We start from the raw sequence: 21,112 nt of genomic DNA, 5'->3' as shown, positions 1-21,112 counted from the left end.
TCAGATCAAAGAAACAGAACTAGACTATATCTCCTAAAAATGCAAGGAAATAGGAGCTTTTCCATCCCTTCCCAAAATGGCTCTAAGATAAAGCTTTCTGGGAGCAGAGTACCACAACTGCTTTAATGAAGTGGAGAGATGCAGTTCTAAAGAGCAGGCCCTAAAACTTCCGAAGGCCTTGCAACTCAGGCAGTGAGCTCGTGGCATCTTGGACTGCGGGCATGGAGAGCAATCTTGCAGCTGAGTATATGCTATCACCCAGTCCCTTCTTTGGACAGATGAGGACACCAAGACCACAAAGTTAAGCAATTGGCCAAAAGTCACAGGAGAAGTAAGCAACACAGTGAGGACTTGCTTCAAGGCTCCTGGTTCCTAATTGAGTATCCTTCCTACTCCACCATGCTGCCTCTCAAGATTAGGAACAGAAAAGGCAAAATCATGGAAGGCCAGTGATAGAGGACCCGCCACACTGCCGCATTCCCCGGCCCAGCCTCCTGTTCTTGGCCAGTTCCAGAACAATACTCTCAGATTTCTGAGGTTGGCATAGAAAATGCAGAACATGAAAGTCTGATCCAGCTGGTCAAGGCTGAGTCAGCCCAAGAGGTTCTCCCAGCACTGGGAATCTCCAGACTAATCCTTACATTAAACACCACTGGCAACACACCAAATTTTAGTGCTAAAACAATGTCCAGGAAAAGAGAGTCCTGCACTTGTCGCAAGATTCAGCAGTTCGTTTCTCAGTGATGTGTTGACCGTACCTCTTTAATATTGCCTAATTCTGCTCATGCCTTGTCCCTCCCCTGCCATGACCACCACCTTCTTTCATCAGGGTTACATTACCTCTAGTATTCCTCATCTCCAACTTGTTCCCCACATTGTAGCCAGAGATAGTGTTCTAAAAGACAAGAAACCATCCCATGCTACCCTTGTGTTTAAAAACTTCCATCCTTTCAAGATTAATCCATAATCCTTAGAATGGTTGAAAGGTCATCACAATCTGGCCTCTGTTTGCCTCAACAGTCTTTATTTCAGCCAGATGGATCACATGCAATTTTTGCACATTAGCCACACCTTCCAGGACACTGCTTAAAATACTATTTTCAAGGAAGACTTTCCTGACTCATCAGGCTGAGTTAGGGGACCCCCTTATCTGCTCCTATAATCATCATTTACTTACCTGTCTCCCTGACTAGTCTGTGTAGTTCCTGGGGCACAACCTGTGTTTTATTCATTTTTGGATCTCCAGGACCTAGCCACTGTCTGGAACCAAGGTGTAAGCTCAAAACATGTGTTAAGTGACTGGATAAATGAACATACAAAATCTGATATTAACTCTTGGATATCAAAAAACATTAATTTTCTTCTTATCCACTTGAGAGCAAATTAAAATTCACAATACGCAACATAGAACTATCAACTACATAGAGTTTCACATTTTCTAGATCCAATTATTTGTATTAACTGTATTCAGCTGAAACAAATGCATTAACAAGATATACACTATAAAAAATGGGGTTGTCCTTAGAGCTAGCCTGGAGGGCAGTAGGGGGTTTTACAGAAATAAGTGCCAGTCTCAACTTTTACAGGTTAGCTAGCAGCAATTACCAAGGGACCTAGGACTCTTTATCAATATCTGAACTGACCTGAATTTCTTGAAAGAGACGTTAAAGAGAGAAAGTAATTGCTCAGAGAACTTATAAGCCTCAAATGGTCAAGTAAGCTTTGAAGAACCTTGGATATTACCATCACCAGCTCTACTAGCTCCCTGAGGGAGCAGGGACTTTGCCATTTTCATTGCTCCATCCTCAGTCTCTGGACTTCTGCCTGGCATGTGGCAGCACTCAATCTGTCAATAAAATGTTGAGTGAATGCATTTATGTATCCTACTCCTGCCTCAAGTCCCTCTTAGGAGGAGGTGGGATATATTAAGTAAGCAAGAACTTAAACTTTCATCCTTGGCTCACAGAATTATAAAGTATCAGAATTAGGCAGATCTTTAAAAGTCATCTACAAGTAATGTCAGCATCATGGTGGAGTGAGAGCTTCCCTTTGTCTCTCCCCTCTAAATCACAACCAAACAGGCATCCACTGACCAAGAGAGGATTCCCTACATGGCACAACAGGATGCCTAAGAGATCCAGGTAGTTATATATCTGATGATGGAAGCAGTGGAACTAGGGAAGCGGCCCCCTCCCTCAGCCCTGGGGGCAGCAGTCCAGGGTGCAGATCGTCCTGTAGCAGCCCATGAGACTGAGTGGAGGTGAGGGCAGCCCAATCCCACGCACCTGGACACCGGCAGGGTGGTAGCAGCCACACATGTACATACACCCAGGAGGTGGCAATAGCTTGCACACAAATGCCCAAGTGGTGGTAGCAACTGGGGACAGCCCCACGCTCACACAAACATGCCCAGGGCAGCAGTACTGGTCAGCAGCAGCCCTGTGCATGTGTTCACAAAAGCACCCCAGGGCAGTGGCCCCACATGCAGGTGCATGCCTGAGGGGTAGCGGCAGCAGCACAGTGGCAGGCCCACCCCATGATGGTTAGTAGGGCAGCAGCAAAGGGAGTAGCAAGACCCACACAACTGTGAGCAGACAGGGTAGGAGCACCCAGCCCCCAGTACAGGCACCTCTGACGCTAACTCCACTGGCAGTGAAGGCTGCATACAAGTCCCCAGGTCCCCAGGCCCCCACCAGTGACAGCGGCACTTGTGAACCCAGTACCCCTGGCAACAGTGCAACCAGCACCCACAGACAATGGGAACAGCAACACAGGTGGTGCATGGGACAACAGCATCCGAGTCCATGGAGAGTCAGTGGAGGAACAAAAGAGCCAGGTGACCAGAAGAAAAGTAACCAAAGCCATATGCAAACAAGAGAAGGTGATTACTACCAGAAATGTGCCAGCAGAGGATCAATTCATCAAACACTGTGAAGAACTACAGTAACACTGCAGAACAGAAGGAAAATGACAACTCTCCAGAAACCAAAGCAGAAGTCACAGAAGATTGCAATCTAAATGATAGAGAATGCAAAATAGCTGTCACAAAGAAACTCAACAGGTTACAAGAAAACTCAGGAAAACAGTTCAATGAGCTCAGGAATAAAATTAATGAGCAGAAGGAATATTTCACCAAAGAGATTGAAGTTCTGAAAAAAAAAAAATAGAGGGGCTGGCCCCGTGGCCGAGTGGTTAAGTTCGCGCGCTCCGCTGCAGGCGGCCCAGTGTATCGTTGGTTCGAATCCTGGGCGCGGACATGGCACTGCTCATCAGACCACGCTGAGGCAGCGTCCCACATGCCACAACTAGAAGAACCCACAACGAAGAATACACAACTATGTACCGGGGGGCTTTGGGGAGAAAATGGAAAAAATAAAATCTTTAAAAAAAAAAAATAGAAATTCTGGAGATGAAGAATACCATCAATGAGATAAAAAAATAATGTAGAAAGCATAAAAAATAGAGCAGACCTTATGGAGGAGAGAATTAGTGACCTCGAAGATAGAAATAAAGAAATGATTCAGGTGAAGGAGAGAGAACTAAATCTTTTTTAAATAAAGAAACTCTTTGAGAAATATATGACTCAATTAGGAAAAGTAACATAAGGATTATATGTATCCCAGTGGGAGAAGTGAGGGAGAAAGGAGCCGAGAGCTTATTCCAAGAAATACTAGCTCAGAACTTCTCAAACCTGGGAAAGGAACTAGACATACAAATACATGAAGCTAATAGAACTCCTAATTACATCAATGCAAAAAGATCTCCAAGGCATATAATATTGAAACTATCAAAATTCAATGACAAAGAAAAAATATTAAGGGTAGCAAGATGGAAGAAAATAAGCTACAAAGGAACCCCCATGAGGCTTTCAGCAGCTTTCCCAGCAGAAACCTTACAGGCTGGGAGAGAGTGGAATGGTATATTCAAAATACTGAAAGACAAAAACTACCAGCCGAAAATATTCTATCCAGCAAAATTACTCTTCAGATATGACAGAGAAATAACAGCTTTCCCAAAGAAACAAAAGCCAAGGCAGTTGCCACTAGACCTGCCCTACAAGAAATGTTGAAGGGAGCCCTCCTACCCAAAACAAAAAAGCAAAGGTTTACAGAGCTTTGAACAAAGAGACAAAGAGACAGATAAAGTCAGAAAATCACAGCTCTATATCAGAACAGGTTAGCAAAGACTTAATTATAATGTAAAGGATAAAGGGAAAGAAAGCATCAAAAATAACTATAAACACTTCAATTTGGTCACAAACTCACAACACAAATAAGAATAATTTGTGACAACAAAAACATAGAAGAGTAAAAGGAAAAGGATGGAGCCTGCATAGGCTAACATGATAAGAGGCTATCAGAAAAAGGACTATCTTAGCTATGAGATCTTTTATACAAACCTCATAGTAACCACAAAACAGAAAATCAGAACAGAGTCACAAATCACAAATAAAAAGAAAACTGAGAAAACCTCACAGAAATGGCAAACAGAAATACATGGAAAAAGAAACAACAGAAATATAGAACAACCAGAAAACAAGAGATAAAGCAGTGGTACTAAGCCCTCATATATGAATAATCACTCTGAATGTAAATGGATTGAACTCACCCATCAAAAGATACAGAATGGATGGATGGATTAAACAACAAGATCCAACAATATGTTGCCTCCAGGAAATACATCTCAGCTCTAAAGACAGCATAGGCTCAGAGTGAAGGGATGTAAGCTAATACTCCAAGCAAAAGAAAGCAAGTGTAGCCATATTTACATCAGACAAAGCAGAATTCAAGGTAAAAAAGATAATAAGAGACAAAGATGGGCACTATATAATGATAAAAGGGACATTCCACCAAGAAGACACAACACTTATTAATACATATGCAACTAACACAGGAGCACCAAAGTATATGAGGCAACTATTAACAGACCTAAGGGAGAAACTGACACCAATACAATAACAGTAGGGGACCTAAACACCCCCCCTTACAACACTGGATAGATCATCCAGACAGAAAGTTAACTACGAAACAGTGACCTTAAATGAAACACTAGAGAAGATGGATTTAATAGATACATAGAGCATTCCATCCAAAAACAGCAGAATACACATTATTCACAAGTGCACATGGAACATTCTCAAAGATAGACCAAATTTTGGGAAACAAAGCAAGCTTCAATAAGCTTAAGAAGACTTAAATCATATCAAGCATCTTTTCAAACCACAATGCTATGAAACTAGAAATCAGCTACAAGAAAAAAGCTGGGAGAGTCACAAATATGTGGAGACTAAACAACACGCTACTGAACAACCATCAGAACAATGAAGAAATAAAAAAAAAAATACCTGGAGACAAATGAAAATGGAAACACAACATACCAACTCATGGGATGCAGCAAAAGAAGTACTAAGAGGGAAATTTATAGCAATACAGCAATATAGCAATACAGGTCTACCTCAACAAACACGAAAAATCTCAAAGTAATCTTAAACTACACCTAACAGAACTAGAAAAAGAAGAACAAACAAAGTCCAAAGTCAGTAGAAGGAGGGAAGTAATAAAAATCAGAGGAGAAATAAATGAAATAGAGACTGAAAAAACAATAGAAAGGATCAATGAAACTAAGAGCTGGTTCTTTAAGAAGATAAATAAAATTGACAAACCCTTAGCCAGACTCACTAAGAAAAAAAGAGAGAAGACTCAAATAAATAAAATTAAAAATGAAAGAGGAGAAATTATAACAGATACCACAGAAAGGCAAAGGATTATAAGAGACTACTATGAAAAGCTATATGCCAACAAATTGGATAACCTAGAAGAATTGGATAAATTCTTAGAATCTTACAACCTCCCAAAAGTGAATCAAGAAGAAATAGAGAATTTAAAGAGACCAATCATAAGTAAGGAGACTGAAACAGTAATCAAAAACTTCCCAAAAAACAAAAGTCCAGGACCACACAGTTTCTCTGGTGAATTCTATTACACTTTTAAAGATTTAATACCTATCCTTCTCAAACTGTTCCAAGATATTGAGAGAACAGGACGCTTCCTAACTCATTCTATGAAGCCAACATTACCCTGATACCAAAACCAGACAAAGACAACACAAAAAAGGAAAACTACAGGCCGATATCACTGATGAACATAGACGCAAAAATTCTCAACAAAATACTAGCAAATAGAACACAACAATACATTAAAAGAATCTTACACCATGATCAAGTGGGATTTATTCCAGGGACACAGGGATAGTTCAACATCCACAAATCAATCAGTGTGATACATCACAAAATGAGGAATAAAAATCACGTGATCGTCTCAACAGATGTAGAGAAAGCATTTGACAAGATCCAACATCCATTTATGATAAAAAAAAAACTCACAATAAAATAGGGATAGAAGGAAATTACCTCAACATAATAAAGGCCATATGTGACAAACCCACAGCTAGCATCATACTTAACAGTGAAAAGCTGAAAGCTATTCCTCTGACAACAGGAACAAGACAAGGGTGCCCACTCCTGCCACTCTTATTCAACATAGTACTGGAAGTTTTAGCCAGAGAAAGTAGGCAAGAAAAAGAAATAAAAGCATCCAAATTGGAAACAAAGAAGTAAAACTCACTGTTTGCAGATGACATGATTGCATATACAGAAAACCCTAAAGAATCCACCAGAAAACTATTAGAAATAACCAGCAACTACAGCAAAGCTGCAGAGTACAAAATCAACACAAAAATCAGTTGCATTTCTATACACTAAAAATGAACTAGAGGAAAGATAAGTTAAGAATACAATCCCATTGACAATCACAACAAAAAGAATAAAATACCAAGGAATAAATTTAACCACAGAGGTAAAAGACCCATACAATGAAAGCTATAAGACACTATTGAAAGAAATCGAAGAAGACATAAAGAAGTGAAAAGATATTCCATGAATAAGGATTGGCAGGATAAACATTGTTAAAATGTCCATACTACCTAAAGCAATCTACAGATTCAATGCAATCCCAGTCAGAATCCCAATGACGTTCTTCACAGAAACAGAACAAAGAATCCAAAATTTATATGGAACAACGAAAGATCCTGAATAGCCAAAGCAATCCTGAGAAAAAAGAACAAAGCTGGAGGTATAGTAATCCCTGACTTCAAAATATACTACAAAGCTGTAGTAATCAAAACAGCATGGTACTAGCAGAAAAACAGACACACAGATCAATGGAACAGAATCAAAAGCCCAGAAATAAAATCACACACCTACGGACAGCTAATCTTCAACAAAGGAGCCAAGAACATACCATGGAGAAAGGAAAGTCTCTTCAACAAATAATGTTGGGAAAATTGGACAGCCACAAACAAAAGAATGAAAGTAGACCATTATCTTACACAATACCCAAAAATTAACTCAAAATGGATTAAAGAATTGAATGTAGGACCTGAAACCATCAAAATCCTAAAGGAAAATGTAGGTAGTACACTCTTTGACATCAGTCTTAGCAGTATCTTTTTGAATACCATGTCTACTCAAGAAAGAGAAACAAAAGAAAAAATAAACAAATAGGACTACATCAGACTAAAAATCTTCTGCAAGGAAAGGAAATCATCGACAAAATGAAAAGACAACCCACCAACTCGGAGAAAATATTTGCAAATCATATACTTGACAAAAGGTTAATTTCCAAAATATATAAAGAACTCACACAACTCAACAAAAAAAAAAATCAAACAACCCAATCAAAAAATGGGCGGAGGGTATGAACAGATATTTTTCCAAAGAAGATATACAGATAGCCAACAGGCACATGAAAAGATGTTCAACATCACTGATTATTAGGGAAATACAAACCAAAACTACAACGAGATAGCCCCTCACACCCGTCAGAATAGCTATAATTAACAAGACAAGAAATAACAAACGTTGGAGAGGATGTGGAGAAAAGGGAACCCTCATACACTGCTGGTGGGAATGCAAACTAGTGCAGCCACTAAAGAAAACAGGACGGAGATTTCTCAAAAAATTAAAAGTAGAAATGCCATATGATCCAGCTATCACACTACTGGATATTTATCCAAAGAACTTGAAATCAATGATCCAGAGATTTATGCATCCCTATATTCATTGCAGCATTGTTCACAATAGACATGCAAGCAACCCAAGTGCCCATCAACGGATGAATGCATAAAGAAGATGTGGTACATATACACAATGGAATACTACTCAGCCATGAAAAATACAAAATTGTGCCATTTGCAACAACATACATGGATGGAACTTGAGGGTATTATGCTAAGCAAAGTAAGCCAGACTGAGAAAGGCAAACACCACATGATTTCACTCATATATGGAAGACAAACAAACACGTGGATAAGGAGAACAGATTAATGGTTACCAGAGGGGAAGGGGTTGGGGGGAGGGTGAAAGGGGTAAAGGGGCACATATGCATGGTGACGGATAAAAACTAGACTATGGTGGTGAGCACAATGCGGTCTATACAGAAACTGATATGTAATAATGTACACCTGAAATTTACACAATGTTATAAACCAATATGACCTCAACAAAATAATTTTTTTAAAAAGTCATCTACACACAATGCTTAAATTGACTTTTACGGTTGGCAAACCATTATATTGGCAAAAGGTGTTTTTTAAGATAATTATAATTACATGGTCAAGTAAGCCAAACTCTTGCAAGATCTTAAGACAGTGTCGGAACCATTGACTTGACGAAGCTACAACTGAAAATCATGTTACCTTGCTGGTCTTCTAAGAAAGTTAGTCAAGGGAAGCCTCCGAAGTGGGAAGTCTTAGAACCTTCACCAGCAGCTATTTTTGTTGGGGACTTGGCCAGGAAGCAGGCTGCTGACGTGGCTCACGGCCAGGACTAAGGACAGGTGTCGGCCGTGGTGAGTGTGAGGCAGTGGGGAGTTAGGACAGGTGTCTGGTATGGAAGGAAGCCGAGGGCCAGCCCAGAGTGACCTGAGGAAGGCAGCTGGCCTCAGAACGGCTGGAGATCGGGGCCAGAGCAGAGCTGTCTAGATGTTCAAGCACTACCAGGACCCAGGCCCAAACTCGCCAGCTCCTCGAGGACCTAAACAACGTCTGCCTCTTGAGAAAGCAACTCTCCTCAAGACTGATTTTGGAGGAAGCCAAGGGGGGTGGTTTACAGACGGTAAGCACGTAGTCGAGATCTGAAAAGATTCTGGAGAGGACCACTGAGTTGGCAAAAAATATGCCGTAAAATAACTTTACCTCAATGAAAACCAACACAAGGATGAATAAGATGTGTTTCCAGCATTTCATAAAGTTCTCATGATGTCCCCAGTCTGCAGTTCCTTTCTTAGAGTGTGCCCAGAAGCTGAGGTGACCTCCTGCTTTCCTCCTTTACTCCTCAGGTACCATTCACAAGCCTCCTCTCTCCTCCTCAGCATCTCATCCCCCCTGGGTCATCAGAGAAGGGGACCATGAAGTCCCTTCTCTACAGGCGGTCTGAAGCAACAGGTAGGATCTTAGGCATGAATTAATGGTCTTTTCAGCATTCACCATCCTGCGTCCCGAGTGCTACCCCAAGCTGTCAGCAAGCAGGTGATGTACATCTTGACATCTTGTGCTTAAGAACCCTGGGGGCTTCGGGAGGCAGTCAGGGCAAGTCCATGTCATTAGAGGAGAGAACTCTGTCTCCATTTCTGATTTTTTTTAATCAAAATAATATTCTTAGATATATATTTCTCCCCGTTAAAATGGCATCGTGTGAGTGTTTACAAGTATGTAGAGTGAACACGTGCAGTAGTTGAGATCAGATGAGCAAGCCCATGACTTAGACACTTAGCTGGTTTATCATGAGGTTTAACACTGCCAGCTGCTGGGGGCACTTGGTACCATTGCACACTTGAAAATTGTTCTGAACACACAAATGAATGGCTCTTAACACACAATCGAAAGATTTAAAAAAACAGTAAACACTGAATAAAGTCTGTAGTCTGCTCAACAGAGAGGCATCAGTGCCATATTCCTGGTTTTGATACTGTACTGCAGCTAAGATGTCACCACTAGGGGAAGCCAGATGAAGGACACACAGGACTCTGAACTATGTCCCTGGAAGGCCATAATTATTTCAGAATAAAAGTTTAGAATATGTTTGTATTCCTTGTCATAAATAGTGTGGCTGAATACCAGGATACGAATTCATTTTTTTGTCCTCCCTACTACACAAAACTGGGGAAAGGGAGCAGAGCTACCATCCCTCCCCACACTCCAAGAAGATAGCTACATATTTGTTCCGGTTCTCCGCCCCTAGGGAAGAAATTCTAGGCCTTGCTTTTCAAAACCCAGGGCTAACAGAGGCGATGAAGCTGGATGGTCCCTGGAAAAGGGCTTGGAGCTTAGGGCTTGGAGTTGAGGAGATGGGAGCAGCCAGACTGAAGAGAGAAGGGGGCCGAAGAAGCTGTGCCAGGGACCACGGGGGCATTCAGGCAGCAGGGGCCCTCTGCACCGGGCAGCGGCTGTCTGCGGTCAGAGCCCTGGTCGCTGTGAGAGGCACAGCCATGTCCACCCAGGGCAGAGGATCTGACCCACGCGGAGGGACCAGTGCTTGATGGCTCCATCAGGCAGCAGAAAAGCCACGTCATGACATGCTCATGGCAAAGAACCAGAGCTCCCTCCCCTTCCAGTCCTCAGTGAAGACTCTGCGGGCACTCGAAGTCCCTAGGGAGGAGAGGGTCTGTGAAACACCTCGCTCACATTGCATTTCCCTCCAGCCAGGAGGTGGAGGCAGGAAGCAGACATAATGACGTCCACAGAAACAAAGGAAGCTGACATGCCTTGCCCACGAGTCTTAGGAGCCAAATCTAGGCCCACTGAGACCACGTTCTCCACACCCCTCTCGGCATGTGGGCTAAGGGGGGACGCTCAGCGGGCAGCGCTCTTTCCACACAGCGGGCTGGGAGGAGCCGGAAGCAAGGACCCAGAAGTCTCCTCAAGACCGCCTCCAACAGAGCCGGAGTTCTTGTCGTAAAGCTGTGGGTTTAGCTGAGTTGTCAAATCTAGAAGAGCCTACTAGGATGTGTCTACTACTTTGAAAATCAATGTTAAAAAGGTGAAACGCAGGGATCCAATTAGCCTTTCTGTTTACTCCAATTAAGCCCACCGAAGCCTGGGTGCCTGGGGGTAGAGAGGTGATGACAAGTGGCTGAGCCAGCAGTCCTATATCAACCTTTAAAAACAAACCCTAAAACTGTATCAGCAAACAGGTGGTCCTTCCAGCAAGGATTCTCAATATCAGATCGTCTTTTTCTCCTTTTTAAATTTCAGTCGATTTTCCTATATATTCAGTCTCAACGCTAATCATGTTATTATGCGATTTTCAACCTCGTTTACTGACAAATTGTGGCTTTTTTTCTTTTCCTTTTTCTTTTTTTGAGGAAGATTAGCCCTGAGCTAACATCTGTCACCAATCTTCCTCTTCTTGCTGAGGAAGACTGGCCCTGAGCTAACATCCATTCCCATCTTCCTCTACTTTTTACATGTGGGACGCCTGCCACAGCATGGCTTGACACACGGTGCATAGGTCCACACTCAAGATCTGAACTGGCGAACCCCGGGCCACCGAAGTGGAACATAAACTTAACCGCTACACCACCGGGCCAGCCCCTTTTTTTATTTTTTAAGTGAATTAAAGTAAGTCAAAGAGCACGTACCCCTTGTCAAATGGGAAAAAGTCAGAATTCGCCTTTATGTAGAATAAATATTATTAAAGAGTTGAAAAGTGAGTTTGATAATTAATGTTAACAATATAGTCATCTAAAATAAAAATGTCTTTTACTTAGTCATTTATTCATCACAGCCCATGCAAAAATCACAAAAATGGTTTTCGTAAATTCCTATCAAGATGCACAGGATTATAATCTACTTTGGAAAGGGCTCATAATGTTAAAATATCGTAACAAGGAGAAGCCCAGGCTGGCTGGCTTATCACGTCATTGAACTAACCTGGCCCACCGGCTGAGAAGCTGGAGCAAACCTTGCCCTTGCTGTGGGAGGCAGGGTTTGGTTATAACACTGCTCCCTTCCTCTAAGTCTCATGGGTCTTATCTGTGTCTCTCCCTCTTAAAAGAAGCAAATTGAATTTCAAAGTACAAATCAATAACACTGTAAAACTGCATTAGGCGATTCACGCAAAGTTTAAATTACAAAAACACAGATTTTTGTTTTAATTTCAAGATCATGAAACTGTCACTCTATTTAATTTAACATTTATTATTTCTGAATTATACAGGCTGCTGTGAAGCCCCATCTAACTTCGAGGTCAAGATTGAAGATTTCATCTTTCTTCAAAACAATAAAAACTTCAGAGTCTTAAATTATCAACATTTTGAAATAGCAGTCTTCAAATAGGAGGGAATTTACTGCCCTGGCATCTCAGAAATTTAAATTCCCTAAGATAAAGACAAATTGATGCCCACTCCACACGCCTCATTTTCCCTAGCGTGGTTGTCACGCTCAGCACCCTTCCTAGTCACATTCCGTCTACTCAGAATGAGGCTCCAAATATCTGAAAAGCTGTCCGCACCTCTCCTGGAATCAATGAGTAGGTAAAAACACAAACCATCAGGGTTTGGTAGACAGTCTTTGCTACAACTGGTCCAGTGCAGCAGCCCACTGGCACGCTCCTAAGAGGAGCCTCAGCCCCACGCCAGCAACCCCTCCCGTTCAGGTTCCCTCTGCACCGGAGTCTCCCCCTTACCTGGATTCCCAGCCACATTTTTAGAATTCCTGATTAAGTGGCCCACCTGGTCCCCCATTATCTCAGCTTGGTGCTTCTAGAAACCGCAGTGTCCTTCCCCTGACATACTCCCCCATCCTTTATCCTGTGGCTCTTTAATCGGAACCCCTTTAGAATTAGATGGCAGGCCTTGGATCAGCTGGGACCTGTGATTCCCCCAACTGGATTTTAATTTTGTGTCGGTTTTCCTCCCCAAGGGCCCCTTTCTATCCTCAGCTCCTGTTGGCTTCCCACAAAACACCCCACCCCCTTAGTTCTGTGTCCCCACTGGGTAGTGCTCTTGGTGTGTGTATGCTGGGAGTCCATCATCACTCATGATCAAGGAAGAAGGTCCTCGTTTTATAAAGAACTTGAACCTAACCTAACCCTAACAACTCAGCTACAAATTCTTAAAGCCTTTCTAGCCTGTCCCTCCCGGCCTGGGTTCAGGGTCCTTCCTCTGGCTTCCTTTTAGCCCTTTACGCACCTCAACCACAGCAGTTAACATGTTAAATGAAAAGTACCTGCTTCCTCCCTGGCTAAGCCCTCAGCTCCTTCCTTTCCTGCTCACTCTTGGGTGCCCAGAATGATTCCTGGCACCTGGTAGAAGTTCAATAAATGTTTGGTGAGCAGAACTGAATCCAGTGAAATGACAGTGAAAAAAGCAAACACTCACATTTTTCTCCTGGGATTCAGCAAGGTTGCCTGCATCTTCATTGTCCTCTTTTTGTGCCTCATTTTCTCCACTTTCTTCAGCCTTCTCTGTTCCCTGGTCATAAAGGAAACCCACAGCATCACTAACCTTAGATAAGCTTCCAAGAAAACACCAGACCACACGTACTGTGGTTTTCTTATTTAGATACACAGAATATAAATGGAGCAAACGTGGACCTCCTATTTATTAGATCATTATCCACTAGAGTATAGGATCGCCACCTCTCAAGATTGCTGATTCAATCTGTTGGTGTAAGTCAATAGATCTGACTCACATGCATGATGGAATAATAAACTCCCTAATCAGGAGTTTCAACTCACCCATTTAAGGCTTATGAACTCCAAAAGATTCAATATTTAGGTAGTGTTTGTTTTCTATTGCTTTTGGAGAGAGGCTTTATAATTTTAGAGTTTAAAAAAGATGGTTGGATGGATGGATGAATGATGGATGAATGATGGACGGATGATGGATGGATGATGGGTGGATGATGGATGGATGGATGGATGGATGGATGATGGATGGATGAATGATAGATAGATAGATAGATAGATAGATAGATAGATAGAAAAGGTAGACCAACAGGCAGACAAATAGATATAGAAAGATGAGAACCAAGTAGACCTTCTGAGAAACCTGGTCTGGGGGAAGATGGTTCGACATACAAACTCTTACCTCTGTGGTGCCCTGCGCCTCTCCCACTACGTCGCCATTGGGAAGGGAAGATGCTTCCTCGGGTGATTTTTTCACCTGCATCATATAAATTGAGAATGTTTGAGAATTTTCTTGAGAATAACAGCTTGAATGTCAACATCTTTGAACTATTCAAATTATGTTTGTCTTCATTCCTCATCTTAGCTTCACAGCAACACTGTAATCTAAGTAAGTAGGACACTCGCTACCACTCACAAGCTAGTGACAAGAACATAAAGGCAGCAAAGGTCACACTGCAAGTTAGAGGCAGGGCTAGGTCCAGACCTCCTACTTTATGCTTTTTTTCCCTTACCCAGTGGTTCCAAGTCTTTTACAATATTAGATTATTTTTCTCAACACACACACAAAAAATTGTAACTATGTGAGGTGATGTAACTAAACTTCTTGTGGCAATCATTTCACAGTATATACATATATCAAATCATTATGTTATACCCTTTACACTAATACAATGCTAAATGTCAATTATATCTCAACAAAACTGGAAAAATAGGTTGTTTTTATTAAAAAGGCACTTCAGAATCATGGGAACAAATTAACCCATATACGCACCCTCCAGTCCCATGCTCCTTTGATAATCAACATTAAAAATCTGATACGTACCTAACTCTATCCTAATGCATTCATAGAGGCTATTTTGGGGGGGTTGGTTCTAATTTTTGTTCTATTTTTGTGTTTTTTAAAACAGAAATGGGACCATACTATGAACAATTTGATTTTTTTAGCTTATTATATCATGGACATTTGTCCAGGTTAATTCGTATGGTTCTACCACATTCTTTTTAAAATTGCTTAATATTAAAAATATAATAATTTATTCAAATATTTCCCAGTTGATGGTTGTTCAGAAAGTTTACACGTTTATGCCTTTACAAACAACACTCTGCTAAACTAAATAAAATGGTGGGGGTTTTTTGGTTTGGGGGAGTTTTTTTGAGGAAGATTAGCCCTGAGCTAACATCTGCTGCCAATCCTCCTCTTTTTGCTGAGGAAGACTGGTCCTGAGCTAACATCCGTGCCCATTTTCCTCTACTTTATATGTGGGACGCCTGCCACAGCCTGGCTTGACAAGCAGTGCCATGTCCGCACCCGGATCCGAACCGGTGAACCCCGGGCCGCCGAGGCAGAACATGCACACTTAACCGCTGCGCCACCGGGCCGGCCCCCGTGGGGTTTTTTAACTATATTTCTTTCCAAAAAAAAGAAATCATGGCGATTCATATTCCCATAGTAATATGTGAATGTCCTCTTTTCCTTTATCCTCATCGCAAATGATGATGATTGCTTTTCAATCTTTGTCAATCTGTTGGGGAGAAAATGTAATTTTCTTTCTGTTTTCATTTACATTTTCCTAATTACTGAAAAGAAAGAGCATGTTTTTCATGAGTTTTAGCCACTTACATTTCTTGTTCAGATAATTGCCTTCATGTGTTTTGCCCATTTTTACTTGAGTTGTTTGTCTTTTATTATCAATATTTTATTATTATAAATTTTCAGAGGTTCTTTATATAATAGAAATATGAGCCCTTTGTCAGATTATAAATTTTTTCCAGTCTATCATTTTTTACAAATTTTTTTATATTTCTTTTCAGTTTTTAGCCTTTTATACAAATAAATTTATCTAACTTGAATTCTCTGAAATGTGGTTCTATTATTTTATATTCGTTATTAACAGCTAGAGCTCTAATGCCTCTGGAACTTAATTTAGCATATAATGTAAAGTACATCTCTCTTCCCTTTCAAATAGATGGCAAATTATGCCTGAACTATTTATAAACTCTCATTTTCCAACTGAATTAAGATGTCATTTTTCTCATTTACTAAGTTCTATATATAATTGGATCTGTTAATACACTACTTTATACATCAATATATAAACATATCCGTGGATGTATTTATCAGTTCTCATGCCAATATACTGCTTGTATATTGGCATGTATCTCTTTTAACATGAATTTTAATATTCAGAAATGCAACTTGCTACACAAAGTCTTCTTCAAAATTTTCTTGGCTCTTCTCAGACATTTATTATTCCAATAAATTTCAAGATCATTTTTTTCTAGTGTCAAAAATTTTTAAATAGACTTTTGATTGAAATAGCACTAAATCTATCTGTTTAGAAAATGTTCACTTCTTACTGTTAAATCATCCTATCCAGGAACATCATTGGTCTATGACTTTAGTATTTACTGGCATCCTTCAGAATAAAATTAAGTTAGGTTCTTCATAATATGAAGCCAAATATGTGTCTTGATAAATTTACTTGTAAACATTTCGTAGATTTTTATCACTATTGTGAGTGAGATTTTTTTTACATTTTAACTTCCCACTTGTTATTGGTGATATAAATGAAAGTTACTAATTTTTCTATATTTTTCTTTTATCCAGAAATTTAATAAACTATCTTATTAATTCTAATGAATTTTATTGGGGTTTCTAGAGATTTCTAGGCATACAATTACATGATACAAAAATAAAGATAATTTTCAAATTTTTTTGTGCTCTTATAAATAACATATGGCTCAATCTTTGCTAAAATCTGATTTCACTGACAAATCCAATTCCAGCATAGCCAAGTAATCTTCTATTGAAATCACCCTCCAACAGAAAATGACTATAAACTCTGGACTAAATTTTTTTAAATAAAAATTAAAAAAAGAAAACACAAGAAAAGGAAAAACAAGAGGAGAATAAACCAAAGCAAGAAGATTCAAGAGGGAGTTAACACTTAAAAGATGAGAATGATTTGCACACCCACGTTCATAGCAGCATTATTCACAATAGCCCTGCCTCCCCACCCAGCTCACACTCACTGCTCTGCCCAGGGACAGGCGCCTCTGCTGACCGCTGACCGCTGCCTGGACTCAGGGCAGCACGGAGGTGGAGTGAGAGGGTTCCATTTGCCAGGCGGCTCCAAATCAATGCCCAGGGCCCCCTCTGCAGCGGAATGTGCCACCTGGGGGCATGGAGGGCCCTTAAACCACTCCCACCTTCTGCAGGTGGCAGGGCCTTGGTTTCCTTCTTCAAACCAACGCCTTTGGTGTTCCAGCTTTCAGAGATTCTTCCATAGTGTCTGGTCCTCCCACAGCATCCTCTCTGGTTTTCCTGCGCAGCCGCAAGACCAGGGGCCAGAGCGGGAGGCTGCAGCAGCATCTTCACCTGAAGGCCCTCCGGTGTCTCCTTAATGACTAGTTCTCTCCGATCTGGTCTTTGTTCTTTCTAGAACTCCTATTACTCACATATTAGGTCTCCTGTATCTGACGTCCAGATTCTTGGCTTTCCCTCGTGATTTCCATTTCTCTGTGTTTTACTTTGTGTTTGATGTTTGTCCCCTGTGGATCTTCCTGACCCACAATGCGGGCCATGACAGTGTCCTTTCTCTCTCTTGCTCATCTTGCAGTTTTAAAGTAGGAAATTCCAGAATGTCTGTTTCCGCCCCAAATTCACGTCCTTCACGGTTCTCATCAAATGTTTCTCCAAATCTCCCTCTGCTTCTTCCCTTTGTGCTCCCTCATTGGAAGGCACCAGAATCGTGTATTCAGTGCGCTCTTCCTCCTCCAGGTTACAGGGAAACGCTGCCCTTATTGAAATATTTTTGCCATCACTCAAAATTGCTTTCAACAGGAATTCACTAATCACACCAGAAAAGGAATATCAAAGCTTTTAATCACACGTCATTTGGGGCCCAAAGTTGTGTTACTCGGATGTATCATCTGCACCTCGTTCCTCAGACTCGGATGCGTAAGAGCAGATCCATCTTCCACTGAGGACGCCACCATGGCTTCAACAGAGGGATCTGAAGCCTCTTTTGAGCAACGTCAGTCTTGCTGTTAGGAATGTTAGAGCGTCCTGAGGCGGCCGCCATGGGGACAGCGCTCACCGGGATGTTCAAACTCTGACCCTGAATAGTCAGTCACACCCCAACAGCGTCCTGTAAATGCAAGGCTTTGACATTGTCACCACTGTACTTATCGCTACCAGTTAGGGGAAAATCCAATTACATGTATAATAGGATATTTCCCACTGGTATCTTAATAATATTCCCCTGACTAAAATAATGTATAAAAGACACTGATTCTAGCGTTTCTTTGCCTGATATTTAACGACAATGGTATAGGTCAGCAATCATAGCTTCAGTTACATCTTTAAATGTTAACTTGGTCAAATCTTTGCTTCATTAATTTCAATCTAGCACATTCTAGGACAGCAGTTTTCAGTCAGAGATTCTTATCACCTCTCGTATCATTTTACTAATATACAGATATCTAGGATCTACTTCAGACGTCCTGAATCTCATTTACTTGATTATTCTTGATATAGTCCTACCATATATGGTAAGAAGATGCTTGGCATTTGTGGTATATTGCATGGTACACATGCTTAGTATATTCATGGCATATTATGGGTGATTATTATATCAAGATTTTTTTCCCCTGTTCATCCATTTTATAAAAAAAATATAATGTTTGCTGTCTTCTTTAAAAATAGGCTTAGTGATTACATTTATAGATATTTTGTCTAAAACTTTCTTGGATTGACTTTATTATTATCTTTTGGATGCCACGGCAACAACCAAATTTTCCTGTCAGGTGCATTATTCTGGGTATAATTCTCATCAATTCTTTCACCTTTGAAAATTATTGGTAAAAGATTAATCACAGTCACTTTAGGTCTTTTGTCATCCACAGATATTTTTCTTAGCTTGTTTTACTTTGACACTTTCCTGAAAGCTTTTGCAACCAGCTACAGGCCAGAATGCTTCATCTTCCACATAGAAGGACCCAGAGCCCCAAAGAAAAGGATTATATGCCGGGTGCTTTTGGGTCTAGGCTTCTGATGGCATCACTTAAAGAACTTTGAGACTATACCAGTGGACTGAGCCAGGATTCCAGAACTCTAGTTGAGAAGTAGCTGGGTTCATCAGACTGCTAACCCCAGATCCAATGGAACAGGAATTAACTACATAGGACTGAATGAATCGATGAGGGGTAATTGTCATTTTTGCTTGGAATATTGTTGATGTTATTTTAATGTCCTATTTTCTGGATATAGAAAGAAGCCCTCTGTCTTTCCTCTTAAGCTTTTTATAAATCATGACCATGTAGTAGACTCTGCTTTTGCACGCTGAAATGAAACATTTGTAAATGATCTCTCTGCCGAACCCCTCCAGAGTTTGAAAATTCTTCTCAAATCTTTTTACATGCCATGGCAGTATCGTCATTTGCCTAGGTTCAATAAGAATCCATGTTTCTTGTTACCAGGGCATAATTGGAACTGGTTATGTAACCAAGGCCTTGCCTGGAGTGCGGTATTAAGAAAGAGGCTCATTTACTCAGACACAACCAGACGCTTTTAAAGAACTAAGGTTGACATTATGGAGCCACCGCTTACTCACAAAGCCCTCTTGGGAAAACTGGCTCGATATTGCCTGCCTAAGACAAGAAAAATTGTCTAACACCAGTAATACTGCTCATGATGCTTAATACCATTTTATAAGCATACATTTCTACGTAATTGTCAAGAGTGTCTATTTTTAGCTTGAGCAAGATTAATTTCCTTGCTGACACGTCGCCACAATGTTGTTTACTAGAAAACGACACTGTGACAAATAATATCATTTCCATAAATCATCAAGTGTCTTCCCAAAGGATACTTGAAGGACTTTCTCCATGTACAGACGTGTAAACACCCATAAACCCAAGCAATGTTGACAACACGAAGGTTCTAGCACAGACTGTGCCGCTCATTAGTGGAGTATCTTTGTGCAAATCGAGTAAACCCCTTGGGCTTCAAGTTCCTCCTCTGGGAAGAGAAGACTCTGGACGGGTAGACCTCTTAGGTCTCTGGGCCACGTTTTATAATTCCACGGCCATCCCGTTCTTCCACTTAGTTAAAGAGTATGTCACGCAATATGACAGCACCTAAGCCCAAATCAGGGCGCAATCTAAAAACTGAGTACACATTTTTTTAATGAGATAAGATGACACACAGCAGAGGCTGAAATAGATTTACACATATGAGTATGGATACATCGCAAAACATAACGCTGTTTGTTAAAAAGCAAGTTGCAGAACATTCTAAAAAACAGGATACCAATTAGGCGTTAAAAATACAAAACAACACATGTATTGCTTGTGGAGGGAAGATAAAATAGGAATTTAACTAAATATCCCAGAAAGTAAAAAAAAAAAGACAAAAACATGGAAAATGAGAGAGAAGAGATAAGAAAATTGGAGAATTAGTCTAGGAGGTCCAACATTCAAATAAGAGAAATTCCAAAACAAACAAAGAAAAGAAAACAGAAACTAATGAAAAACGAATGACCACAGAAATAGTACCCCCAACACTTTGCAGAACTGAAGGACATGACTTTCCAGATTAAAAGGGCCCAGCAAGTGCCCAGCACAAATAATGAAGAAAAGACCTACCCCAAACACCTCATCATACAACTTCAAAACAAAAGATAGGATCCTAAAATCTCCCAGAAATGAGCAAACCAAAAACAGGCACAAACAAAGGATCAGGAGACAGATTGACATCAATTCTCTCAACAGCAACTCTGGAAGCCAGAAAGAACTCAGAGTAGCACCTTCCTGGTTCCAAGGCAAAATAACATCCAACCTGGAATTCTGCACCCAAAAAAAACTGGAAAAGAAAGGTTCAACGTTCACGGTTAAGGCAGGGCCTACCGCTTTTTGTAATAATCCTTGTAGGACTATTCGACCTTTACAATAGTATGTACGTATTAACTTAGTATTCAAAAAACTGTCTTTTCATAGATAAATGAAAGTACACATTGGGTTACAAAGATGCACTTAAGATAGACATTCCTCACACCACAGTCTCTCTTCATAGCACAAGAAAGTCAGAAACAAAATTTTAAAATAGAATCTGATGGTGCTAAAATCAAGGAGATTAAACATGCT

General features: G+C 40.6%; 1 protein-coding gene across 1 annotated transcript in view; it reads right to left on the bottom strand.

Moving 5' to 3' along the window:
• Window positions 1-21,112, bottom strand: part of SH3BGR (SH3 domain binding glutamate rich protein) — a 49,550-nt gene that overhangs the window by 9,366 nt on the left and 19,072 nt on the right. Inside the window, exons 4-5 of the mRNA XM_008538109.2 lie at window positions 14,148-14,222; window positions 13,437-13,529 (exon numbers count right to left, since the gene is read on the bottom strand). Coding sequence (XP_008536331.1) covers window positions 13,437-13,529; window positions 14,148-14,222 — 168 coding nt within the window. The remainder of the gene's footprint in view (window positions 1-13,436; window positions 13,530-14,147; window positions 14,223-21,112) is intronic.

Source organism: Equus przewalskii, chromosome 27 (assembly GCF_037783145.1).
Source record: "Equus przewalskii isolate Varuska chromosome 27, EquPr2, whole genome shotgun sequence".
In the NCBI taxonomy this organism is placed as follows: domain Eukaryota; kingdom Metazoa; phylum Chordata; class Mammalia; order Perissodactyla; family Equidae; genus Equus; species Equus przewalskii.
Note: the sequence above shows the minus strand (reverse complement) of the source record. Positions and strands in the feature narration are given on the sequence as shown.